The sequence below is a fragment of the Delphinapterus leucas genome, chromosome 14, assembly GCF_059928025.1.
Source record: "Delphinapterus leucas isolate spDelLeu-1000000601 "Yukka" chromosome 14, BTC_Dleu_Yukka2, whole genome shotgun sequence".
NCBI classification, from domain to species: Eukaryota; Metazoa; Chordata; class Mammalia; order Artiodactyla; family Monodontidae; genus Delphinapterus; species Delphinapterus leucas.
Window position 1 is genome coordinate 28,152,480 of NC_143142.1, and position 12,879 is coordinate 28,165,358.

General features: G+C 36.1%; 1 protein-coding gene across 2 annotated transcripts in view; it reads left to right on the forward strand.

Annotated features, from left to right (window-relative positions):
* Nucleotides 1-12,879, forward strand: part of CEP76 (centrosomal protein 76) — a 28,448-nt gene that overhangs the window by 3,222 nt on the left and 12,347 nt on the right. For both annotated transcript variants that reach the window (XM_089894910.1, XM_022551263.3), the window contains 7 exons: nt 976-1,161; nt 3,034-3,131; nt 3,731-3,859; nt 5,876-6,064; nt 8,467-8,633; nt 9,662-9,995; nt 12,077-12,294. In XM_089894910.1, the coding sequence (XP_089751036.1) occupies nt 976-1,161; nt 3,034-3,131; nt 3,731-3,859; nt 5,876-6,064; nt 8,467-8,633; nt 9,662-9,995; nt 12,077-12,294 (1,321 nt within the window). The remainder of the gene's footprint in view (nt 1-975; nt 1,162-3,033; nt 3,132-3,730; nt 3,860-5,875; nt 6,065-8,466; nt 8,634-9,661; nt 9,996-12,076; nt 12,295-12,879) is intronic.

The following is a 12,879-nucleotide window of genomic DNA, read 5'->3' on the forward strand; positions in this document are numbered from 1 at the left end:
CCCTCGCTGCTTTTTTCTACTTAAACTACTTACACCTACCTTCTTGCTTTATTTTTTGCAAATTAGTTTTCCCTGAATATTACTTTTTGACTTTTAATGGTTGGTTCTTTAGTAATAAAAATTTAAATTCTTGTTAGGTGGAGAATGAGACAGGATCCTTCTCATTTATGAAAGATGGCTAGATTTATGATGTCACATAACTTTTACAATCAAAGTTTAGATGTGAATCTATTACTCATTTTTATGACTTTAAAATTATGATGCTTGATTACTGTAATTATTTTACATTGTTTCTTTCTGTAAAGGTATCTTACATATTTTAGTTGTCAGTATCAAAATCTTCATAACATATTTGTAAACTTAACAGTTTTATAATTATACGTTCAGAATTTTAGATTACTGAGATGGCTAATGCACTACTAAAATTTTGTTACTTTTTACCCGGTGAAAAGTGTTACCTTAATAAGGCAGTTAATGGCTTAAATTGCTAGCTCCAAGGTGCTGGATTTTTCAGTTTTGTGTAGGTAATACAGTGGTTGTTTCTAGAGGCTTTGGGATAAAGGTATTTTATTCCTAAAATACCTTTATTAAAGGGGAATAATGGTATAATGGTACCTTTATTAAAGGGAAATATTAAAGGGGAATGTTGACATATTTGAAGGCCTTTTATTGTGGTAGCATATATTATTTATGTACTTTTGAAGAGCAGACTTACCTCTTAGAGGTCAGAAAACACCAATATGCATTAAGTAACTAAGTAACTTGTCACAGTTCCCCCAGTCCTCTCAAAAGTTAGTGATATAAATGGGACTGTACTTTTTATTCCCAGTCTGTAGCATGCTTCCTGAGGCATTGCCAACTTGCTCTGTTTGATTTTATTTGTTTATTATTAGTATCCTTTTCAATGAATGTATTCTTTTACGTTGGTCTAACTGGATATGTAATGTGGTGTAATTTTTTTGTTTATGTTGCTAGGTGATGGAACTAGAATGGCTGATTCAACAACAATGTTATCAATAAGTGACCCAGTTCATATGGTGCTAATCAAAACAGACATATTTGCCGAGACCACTTTAGTAGCATCCTATTTTCTTGAATGGCGATCGGTTTTGGGCTCAGAAAATGGAGTGACCAATCTTACTGTGGAACTTATGGGTGTAGGTATGATGATTAATATCACTGTTACCTTTTTATAGCCACAGTTGGTTTGTAAATACATTTTACATTTTAAAAATGCCTTTGTAAGCCAAGGGGGAAACGTGTAAAAAGAGTTTCATTGGGATTACAGTGGTTCTATAATTACAGTTCTATAATTACAGTTATAGAACTTCACAGTCACTCTGGCCTTGTCTAAAGGAAAAACATTTTTTTTCTGTGAGATGCATAAAGAAATCTTGACGGCTTTTTTCCTCCAAGTTTATTTGCTATAAAGAAAGTTAAGATTCTTCACACACACACGAATGCACTCACCCATATGTGACAACCTCCATCCTAGCACAGCCCAGAATACTGCGCATCCCATCAGTGCCAGGGCCTTCCTGTACCAGCGATTCTTGCAGAACATGGAGTAGGTATTCTTCTAACCTTTTACAGGTGGGAAAGGGGCTCAGAGAAGGGCTAATTTGCTCAATGTCAGTATCAATGGTAGTATTGTTTGAGAACGGAGATGGTACCTGTCTTGTCACCATTGTTTTCCTAGACTCTTGCATGCTACCTGATACGTAATACATATTTGCTAGTGGAATGAAAAACAAAATAAAACCTGCACTGTTTTAAACACTACATATTATGCAATTACTGGGTTGATCAAAAAGATCTTATGGAAAAACCTGGACGAACCTTTTGGCCGACCCAATACTTGTGGTATTGAAATTTGGTTACAGAGTTAAACTTGGCCAGTGGACAATAGAGCTTTAGTAATTTAGATTCTGATAAGTTAGAACCCAGAATACGTTTTTCCATAAGTAAATAGGGAGAAAACTCTATGTAGGAGATTTTTAAAAATATATATTTATTTATTTATTTGGCTGTGCTGGGTCTTAGTTGCGGCGTGCGGGATCTAGTTCCCTGAGCAGGGATTGAACACGGGGCCCTTGCATTAGGAGTGCAGAGTCTTAACCACTGGACCACCAGGGAAGTCCCAGGATATTTATTCTCAAAAGAGATACCTATTATTTGTTTTCAAATACAGACCTAACACAATAGTCATAGAATGACCTGGAAATTTCTGATTCATCAAAGAAATATTAAATAGTTCTGGTATGAAGTATATTTGTTTTCTAATTCTTTAGATCCAGGCATGGATTAAAAATTCGTATTCACATGTAATGTGAAAAATGGGAAGGGATAAATGGAAATTACTGTATGTAACAAAATGTATAAATGTTTTCTGAGAATGAGGTGTTAACAATTGCTTTGTACTCAGCCATAAAAAGGAATGAAATTGGGTCATTTGTAGAGACGTGGATGGACCTAGGGAGTGTCATACAGAGTGAAGTAAGCCAGAAAGAGGAAAACAAATATCGTGTAATAATGCATATATGCAGAATCTAGAAAAATGGTACAGATGATCTTATTTGCAAAGCAGAAATAGAGACACAGACGTTGAGAACAAATGTATGGATACCAAGGGGGGGGGTGGGAAGAATTGGGAGACTGGGATTGACACATATACATTATTGATACTAAAAAAAAGAAGAAGAAAAAAAAAAACAGTTGCTTTGACTTTGTTTTTAATGAAGATAAAAATCAAGAATCGTAAATTCTTTAGGTCTGGAAAGTCCTTTAAAATGTGATTTGGAAGCTAAGAAAATAGGTAATCTCCTTATAACTAGATAAAGGCCTTTGAACAAAATAAAAACTAATTTGATTTGGTTCATTTTTAATATGAATATTAAAGATGACATTAAGTATTATCTTTATTTCGTGTAAGTGGTAAAGTACAAAAATTCTTAAATTATTTTGGTTGAACTTTGATTGACTAAATATATATAGTATTAAAACATCTGAAGTTACATTTATTTACATTTACAGGCACAGAATCAAAAGTTTCTGTGGGAATTTTAAATATAAAACTTGAGATGTACCCACCACTAAATCAAACATTATCTCAGGAAGTAGTGAACACACAGGTAAATAATCCTGAATTTCTCTTCTTTGTGTGTGTGTTTTCATAGTAGTATATTTACCTGTTAATTGTAGAAAGTGTTCTCTTTTTAGAAAATTATCATTTGTTAGTTTTAAGCAAGAGAAGGACAATATGAATCATCATTTAAAAATTTTTGTCTGGGGTCAAAAATGGTGGCTCTGGGGCTTCCCTCGTGGCGCAGTGGTTGAGAGTCCGCCTGCCGATGCAGGGGACACGGGTTTGTGCCCCGGTTGGGGAGGATCCCACATGCCTTGGAGAAGCTGGGCCTGTGAGCCATGGCCGCTGAGCCTGCACGTCCGGAGCCTGTGCTCCGCAGCGGGAGAGGCCACAACAGTGAGAGGCCCGCATACCTCAAAAAAAAAAAAAAAAAATGGTGGCTCTGACTACTGTATGGAGACTGGATTGTCCTGGGAAGTGTGAGAACAGGGAGACCAGTTAGGAGGCCCTTACAGACAAGCGATGGTGGTGTCTTCGATTAGGGTACTGGTAACGATGGAGGAAATGCAGAGATTTGTTACATATTTGAAGTAATTAATTAAGCAGAATGAATATAAATTGATAATATATTTTTTAAATTTCAAGCTTGCTTTGGAACGTCAGAAAACTGCAGAGAAAGAGCGGTTATTTCTTGTGTATGCTAAGCAGTGGTGGAGAGAATATTTGCAAATTCGACCCTCACACAATTCACGGCTGGTTAAGATTTTTGCACAGGTTTGTAAATTGTATGAGAAAAGCTTCACACCTGTATTTGAGATTTACTGTTGTAAATGTAAATTTCATTTAACTTGAATTTGTAAAATGTATTTATTCCAGACAAATGAAAGTTTATTTATAAAATAGAATGCTGATTTTGTAGTGCTCTCTTACAGTAGTAGGTAGGTGAGTGACATAACACAATCTTTGTTTTATTTTGGTTTTCTTTTTCAGTTGTTTTTCGAAACCTTTTTTGAATATATTTGATTTAAATTAGATGAAAACTCATTTTGTTTAACTTGGAGTGTGTCCTTGATAGATACTTTGTACTAAATAATTAAGTACCGGGACACTTTGCAATTTATATATAAATTCAACTTTCATGTGCAGAATTGGGAGTGTAGGCATGTATTTTTTTTGTTAGGGTACTTTTTTAAGGCAAACAATATTGCATGTAATAATTTTATTTAACCCAGATTTCTAAGCTGGTGATCAGCAATATTTTACAGCAATTTAGTTATGTATCTCTGCCTCTGTTGTTTATTTGTATTATAATTTTAAAATATTTATTTATTTTTATTTGGCTGTGCCAGGTCTTAGTTGGGCACGCGGGATCTTTAGTTGCAGCATGTGGGATCTGGTTCCCTAACCAGGGATTGAACCTGGGCCCTCTGCATTGGGAGCGCAGAGTCTTAAATGCTGGACCGCCAGGGAAGTCCCTCTGCCGCTACTTTTTCTGTATCCTAAGCCCGTTTTCTCTTATTAATGAACCAACATAAGATAAATGGTCAGATCCATTTTTTTTTTTTTTTACAACTTCTGAGGAACCATTCAAATATTTTATATGTATTCAGCCTCGAGTAGGTGCTTTCATATGAGTATAGTGTATTTTGGGTAGTATTTCTCAGATCCTATACATTTGTCTAGCTTTAACTTACATTCCCTAGATTTTAGAACAGGCTAAAAATGGTTCAGTTTCTAGGTGAGGAGCTTGAGAATGGGAAACCTAGTTGACTGGTGGTGGAAATGCGGGAAGTGGCTTGTGACTTTCCAATAGCGTTGTCTATACGTTGAATGACTGGGCAGGTGACGTCAGGACAAGGGTGAAGAGAAACCAGTTGAGGTATAACTGGCTCCCTGCTGTCTATATAGTCTAGGGTGCGGTTATTCACTACCCTGTGGAATCCCGGACCAGAGGGGGGACCTGCACAGGGAGGGAGGGAGGAAGTGGATCAGAGAAATGGCACATGGAAGAGCTGAATAATGTCCTGTTGTGTATACATACACACCACACCTTCTTTATCCATTCACCCCTTGATGGACACTTAGGTGTTTCCGTAACTTGGCCGTTGTGAATAATGCTGCAGTGACCTGGGATGGGTGTGCAGGTATCTCTTTGAGATGCTGATTTCAGTTGCTTTGGATGTACATCCAGGAGTGGGATTGCTGGGTCCTACGATGGTTTAAGTTCTTACTGTCACAGGCTTTGGAGTCACATGGCTCAGTGTTTGAATCCTGGCTCTGTTGTGTAATCGCTGTAGCGGTTTCTTTAACTTTATTTATTTATTATTGTATTTATTTATTTTTGGCTGCGTCGGGTCTTCGTTGCTGTGCGCCGGCTCTCTCTAGTTGTAGCAAGCGGGGGCTATGCTTCGTTGCAGTGTGTGGGCTTCTCATTGTGGTGGCTTCTCTAGTTGCAGAGCATGGGCTCTAGGTGTGTGGGCTTAAGTAGTTGTGGCATGAGGGCTCAGTAGTTGTGGCACGAGGGCTCAGTAGTTGTGGCACATGGGCTTAGTTGCTCTGCGTGTAGCTTCAGTTTCTTTATCGATGAAATGAAAATAATAAAAGATGTTATGAGGATTAAAAGAAAAATTGCATGCACAACACTTAGTAGCCTAGTGCTGCATGTCAGGTGAGCACTCAAGAAGTGGTGTCCAGAATTACTTCCTCTTATTAATGTATTCTAAGAAAAAGTGTTAAAATTGGGAATGATTAACCTGTCATTACAGATAATGTTTTCCCCTTCTCCTCCAGGATGAAAATGGGATAAATAGACCAGTCTGTTCTTATGTTAAACCACTTCGAGCTGGGAGGCTTCTGGATACTCCAAGGCAAGCAGCAAGATTTGTTAATGTCCTTGGTTATGAAAGAGCCCCTGTTATCGGAGGAGGAGGTAAACAGGAACAGTGGTGCACTCTGCTGGCCTTTCTCTGTAGAAACAAGGTATCCTACACACATAATAGAACTAAAAACCAGTACATCATAGTTATTGCGAGTTTATGGTATATTTGTAAAAGAATTAACTTCGGAAAAAAGTACGTATTGTCAATTTGAACAAGTCAGGATCTTGTTTTCATCATTTTCCTTAACATTTAAATGTCAGTACATTAAAAAAAACTTCACATCTTTATTTTCTCATGTAATTTCTTATTTAACATAATGTGATTTTTGTGAGGTGTAGGGACCTACAAGCACTATAGTGTCAGAAACCAAGGTGGAGAGGTAAACAGTGAATTAGATATAGCACCAAGACCAGAACCATGGTCTTTTAGTTTATGGGTTAGTTCATGGGTTTAGTTCATGGGTTAAAATTTGCTTAGATGGTACTTTTTCTTTTTAAAGAGAAAATGGCAGTTACAAAATGAATATGGAAAAAAATGTTGGATTGCACGGTATTTAGTTCCAAACATAAGTATATATTTAAGAATTTGTGTATATATATTGATGTTGAACATAAATGATTTCAGTAAACTAATTTTATATATTATGGTATATTTTCTAATTTTCTGTGTTCTAAAATTTTGATGATATTATGAAAACAAGACTATCTTTAGCATTCCAACTCTGTTGAAACACAACAGAAAAAATAAATTTCTTTAATGTACTATTGTTTTGAAATAATTTTTAGTCTGAAGTTGTGTAAATAGTACATATGGGTAGTCACAAGGCAAAGCTTATACATTGGAAGAAACCATTTAGATTAGAGATTGATTTGTCAATTGGAAAGATTTTTAAAGACAATTGAAAACAGTTAAACATTACTTATCAAAAAAATTATTTAAAAAAAAAAAAAAATTATTTTGATTTATTCCCAAGTTGTAGTTCCCAGAAGTTGTATATATGGATTTAAACTTAAAATAAAAATTTCAAATATAGTAGGAATGGTACATATTTTAAATTATTATCTAAATAATTCTTTTGTAAAACAAATAATCACCCCCTTTGATTCTCTGTTTTATTTTCTTTACCTGAGTGTATTTGAAGAGATAGCACAGCTTGACTTAGAAGTTTGAAAATTATTTAAAATATTTTTCTTGCACAAACAATAGCTTTACAACAGTAAAGGTGAAATTTCACCCATAATTCTATTTTTCATCTATTTTTATATTTTTATGTTTCTCTCCTGTGTATATACGATTTTTCCATAATTATAATTGATATAAATAAAATTTTGTGCCCTGCTTTTATAAATTAGCATTATGTTTTGAACATTTTCCTATGTGTTGCTACAGTCATGATCTCCGTCTTTTAATGGCTGAATAAAGTTTTCATGAGTTGATATACAAAATCTACTTAACTGTTTTGTTGTCATAGGATCTGTTTTGCCATCATAGGAGCTGTTTCTTTTGGCTAAGTTAGGCTTGCTTCCAAGTTTTTTGATATCACTGTGAATGAATTTTTGCATTGAATGTCTTTGGTTATATTGTTATTTTTCTTTTGAAATTTTTTTCTAATACAAAATCTCATGTATAGAAATAACTGGGTCTAAAAGGTTGGATATTATATTTTTCAAAAGTCAATTTAACAATTATAAGGTGCTATTTGTTTTATTATTGTTAATTAAAAGACAGCAGTGTAGAGCCACTAATGCAAAATTTGGGGGGAAGAAATCATCCCTCATTCTAACACTGACCTCAATAGTTATTTTTGCTTTTGTATATTACCTGTAGTCCTACACTTAAATATCTTCATATAATTATAGCCTTACTGTTTAATTAATTTTAATACTTTTTTCACAGAAAATGTCAGATATTTTCTATTATTTTTGTTGTTTCATAATTTTTTAAAATTGTGAAAGTAATATAACATTATCAAAGAGAGTTTAGACAAGAGAAGGGGAAACTATATATATATAATCTACGCTAATTGTAGCTATTGTTGGTGTTCTGTTGTTCTTTTATCCAATCATTTTTTTCTATGTATGTATTTCCTTAAAATGATCATGTATAGATACTTTAATTCATTGTTTTAATTTAAGTTTGAGTACTTTCCTGTTTATTTGCATTTCCTACTATATGATTTGTCAGCTTGTGTGTTCATGCCCTTTAGCTATTTATCTTTAAATTCTTACTGCTTTCCTTCTATGTTGTATGAGTTCTTTATAAACTTTGGAATCTTAGAGTGTACATATTATGACTATCAGATTTGTAGGCACTGACTTTGTAAAATAGGTGCTTTTAAAATTTGTATGTTCTTTTTTTCCCTCATTGTTTTAGCTTAACACTGGACTAATGATTAAAAGTGAAAATTAATAATACTTTTTAATTGCAATTTTGTATTTAAATATTTAAAGAGGAAACAATATGAAGGAGTAAATAGTTAATTTTACTTCCTTTCATTTCCAGGGAGACTGTGAAGACCATGCCAACCTCCTGTGCAGCCTCCTTCTCGGATATGGGCTGGAAGCCTTTGTCTGTGTCGGGACAAAGGCCAAGGGAGTGCCCCACGCATGGGTTATGACGTGTGGGACTGATGGAACCATCACTTTTTGGGAGAGTTTAACAGGACACAGGTTTGTCAACTAAGTTTATAAGGATATTAACATGAGGATGTAAATGTTGTAAACTATAGGTTCTTTGTATTGATGATACTCAAAGACACGTATTGATAATTTTGGTTATGTAAAAAATTACTTCAAGTAAGATAGCTAGGAACTAAACTCTAAGAAAATTTGTACACCTAAAATGTTCTTTACCAACATGATATTAATAAAAAATGAATTATGTTTATTTTTAATTTTGTGTAATTGGCTTATGTTTCTTCTTTTCTTTTCGGCCGTGCGTGCCTCATGGCATGCGGGATCTTAGTTCCCCGAGAAGGGATTAAACCCGCGCCCCCTGCAGTGGAAGTGTGGAGTCTTAACCACTGGACCACCAGGGATGTCCCGGCATATGTTTTTCCTGATGATCATCCCTAAGCCTAAAAATAAATACAAGTTGTAAATCATTTCTTTTGAAAATTTGATGTGGTTACTAACTCTGTGTTGGTAAATCCACTGTACTTTTTTTCAGTGTCATCAGATTTTGAAAGAGTGAAATGTTCCCTCCTTCCTGGAACATTCTCTTCGTTAGCTTCTCTCGTAGCACTGTGTTTCAGTTTTCATTATTCCTCTTTGGCTGTTCTCTGTGTTCCTTCATTTTATCTTCAAATGTGGGAGTTCCTGAAGGCACAGCCCTGGGCCCTCTTCTCATTTTCCTGGGTTTTCTTTTTCCTTGGTTGATAGTCATTTTAATTAGTTGTACCTAAAAATGTGTAACTAAATTATTTTGTTATCTGATAAACGTTTTTGATCTTAATGCTATACACAGAATATGTTCTTGTGTTAAAGGAATAAAATTGGTTCTATATCGTAAGGTGTGCCATACAGTTAACATAGAGTAATCAAATTTTGGAAATAGAAGAAGGAAAAACAAGTATTAAACTGTACTCTTGGGAAATAGTTATGACCTTAAGTGTTAGAATAATTTTTTTCCTCAATAAGCTGCTGTTGTCTTATTTTTTAAGTTCTTATTATATAAAATTATGATTAACCTTTTTTAGGTATCTCCACAAACCTACGAGTCCTGATGAGCCTTCAGCTGCTGAACAGCCCAAACCGTTGTACCCGTATCGAACAATCGGTTGTGTTTTCAATCATCAGATGTTCCTGGGAAACTGTCAGCCCTCTGACTCAGTAGAAAGCTGTGTGTTTGATTTGAATGATGAGTCCAAATGGAAACCCATGAGTGAGGAAGCAATTAAATCCGTGTGTGCTCCAGGGGCCACCACGTCCCTCCCTCCCTTCCCTCCGCTGTGTGCGTCCACGATTGATGCTTCGGTAACAAGCAATGAAATTGAAATGCAGCTCAGGCTACTCGTGTCGGAACACAGGAAGGTAATTAACACTGACGTTTGTGCTTTCCTGCAGTTTTTTCATTTGTTTATGTATTTAATAATTTGGGGGGCATGTAAAATAGTGCCAATCAATATTCTAGCCCTAAACAAAGCAAATTCAATCCCTTCCTTTATGAAGCTTGTAGTTTTGAAAATCATGAGAATAAAGTTCTGAGATTCAAAAATTTCTAAACTCACCAATACTTCGAGAATTTATTGCTTCCTTCTAGAAATGAAGAACGGTGGACTTGTTAAGACTTTTGTGAATTTGGATTTCCTCTTTTTAAAGTACTTATTCACATCATTCCCCATTGAAAATATTGGGTTAATTTTTTTCATATTCATTTTTTTCCAGGTTTGTTTAGTTTGTTTTGTTTTTCTATTACATTAAAGTAGGTAGATGTAAGATGGTATCCTCATTGTGTCTTTAATTTGCATTTCCCTGATTGCTGATGAGATCGAGCTTCTTATTAGTCATTTAGATTTATTTTGTAAAGGGCCTTAAAGGAAACATAAAAAGAACTAATCATAAAGGAAAAGATTAGTATATTTTAAGAACTTATTTTAAGAACTTATGTTCATCAAAAGAAGTTATTAAGAGAGTGAAAAAGCAGCCTTGGAGTGGGAAAAGTTATTTGCCACACATATAACCAACAAAAGACTAGAGTCCAAAACTTCTACAGAAGATTGATTTCTAATTTACCTTTTGGGATTCCCTAGTAGACTCCCCACCTTGGGTGAGCCCTGATACTCATGTTCCTTGAGACCATCAAAGGCAAGCTGATTATCAGGTATGTTCTCTGGGCTCCCAATTACTCTTAGCTTTGGCCTCTAAAATCTTACCTACTTGCCAACTCCTCAGAGCATTTAGGAATATGTTTTGGGAAGTATTTAATGTGGCATCTGTAGTGTGTTTGCAGCAATAGGTGGGTCAGGGCCCCAGCTCACTGCACCGCTGGAAGCCAAAGCCCCTGACTTGTGCCCTCCATTGCTTGTATTGCCTTTTAGTTTTCTTAGCTCCTGTTCACAAATGAAACCGATATTTTATTACATTATAAGGGTTACTTCGTATAGAAAAAGAAAACAAAACTGAGCTGGATGCTATTGATGATCACTAGCTAAGTTAATGGTGTCTGTAAACCAGCAAGTGGGGTTCGGAGGAAAAGTATAGGTGATCATAGACCTTGGAATCACTTGAAACCAGTTGTAACTGAATGTGAAATTAGATCTGTTATGATAATCAGAATATTTAGAATTTTGAGTTTGTTTGTAACATTAAAAAAATATCACGTGTCTAGATAGCAATAGTTCATTTGATATTATAAATGACATTAGAATTGCCTTCAGCATGTTTTAAGTTCCCTGAGGGCCTAAAGCCTGTGCTCTTCGGTACCTTTTACAGAATAAATGCTTGGTAAATATTTGAGTTTAATTATATATGCAATTTGTTTGTTGACTTTTCTCCCATACTACAGTTGAATTTATGGTGGGAGCAATCAAATTAAGCAGATTCAACCTTGCTAAACTCTTTAAAGTTAAATAAAATGTGACCTCAGGGGGCTTCCCTGGTGGCGCAGTGGTTGAGAGTCCGCCTGCCAATGCAGGGGACATGGGTTCGTGCCCCGGTCCGGGAAGATCCCACATGCCGCGGAGCGGCTGGGCCGGTGAGCCATGGCCACTGAGCCTGCGTGTCTGGAGCCTGTGCTCCGCAACGGGAGAGGCCACAACAGTGAGAGGCCCGCGTACCGCAAAAAAAAAAAAAAAAAAAAAAAAAAAGTGACCTCAGAATTCAGTGACACTCTGTCTTCCGCAGTAGGATGATTCCTTATGGTCTTGTGGATATTAAGGAAGTACAGGATTTGGAGCCTTCACTAACATCATTGCATTGGCCGATTTTTGTTGTTTCTCTAAGAAGTAGAACCTGATACCTGTGGTTCCTTTTATAATTTTTACTTCTGTGTATCCTTATAATAATAGGAAGCTAAGAAAATTATGACAGGTTTTAAAAATCTTCTGGCATACATTAAAATAATCAATTATTAAAATCAATAAAATAATCAATTTCCCTTTCGATTGCTGTAGGATCTTGGCCTCACTACTGTTTGGGAAGACCAGCTTTCCTATCTCTTATCACCCGCTCTGGCATCTTATGAATTTGAGCGTACAACCAGTATATCTGCGGGCAATGAAGAATTTCAGGACGCCATCAGGAGGGCTGTACCTGATGGTCACACATTTAAAGGGTTCCCGATACACTTTGTGTATAGAAATGCGCGGCGCGCCTTTGCCACATGTCTTCGGTAGGTGGATTGTGACATCATAGATGTTTCTGACTTAATCTCAGCCATCAGTATGGTTCGCATTTAGGAATGAGTTCAGAGTCACACAGGCAGCTCTTATGATACATCCTTCTGCCACAGGTTGTGATTCATTAGGACCGGAATGTAGCTCTCGAGAGTTCGGGATAATCTTCCCAATGGTTTTGGTGCAATCTAGTTGAGGATCACTGATCTTATATAGTGTCACTTTAAAAATTTATAGACTATGAGGAAATAGTTTATAATTTGAATAGTTTTACCAAAATTATAGAGCCATTGGTAGCAGAGACAGGATTTTTTTTTTTTTTTGCGGTACACGGGCCTCTCACTGTTGTGGCCTCTCCCGTTGCGGAGCACAGGCACTGGACACGCAGGCTCAGCGGCCATGGCTCACGGGCCCACCCACTCCACGGCATGTGGGATCTTCCTGGACCGGGGCACGAGCCCGCGTCCCCTGCATCAGCAGGCGGACTCTCAGCCACTGCGCCACCAGGGAAGCCCCAGAGACAGGATTTTTAAAAATCATTTTTTTTAACATCTTTATTGGAGTATAATTGCTTTACAATG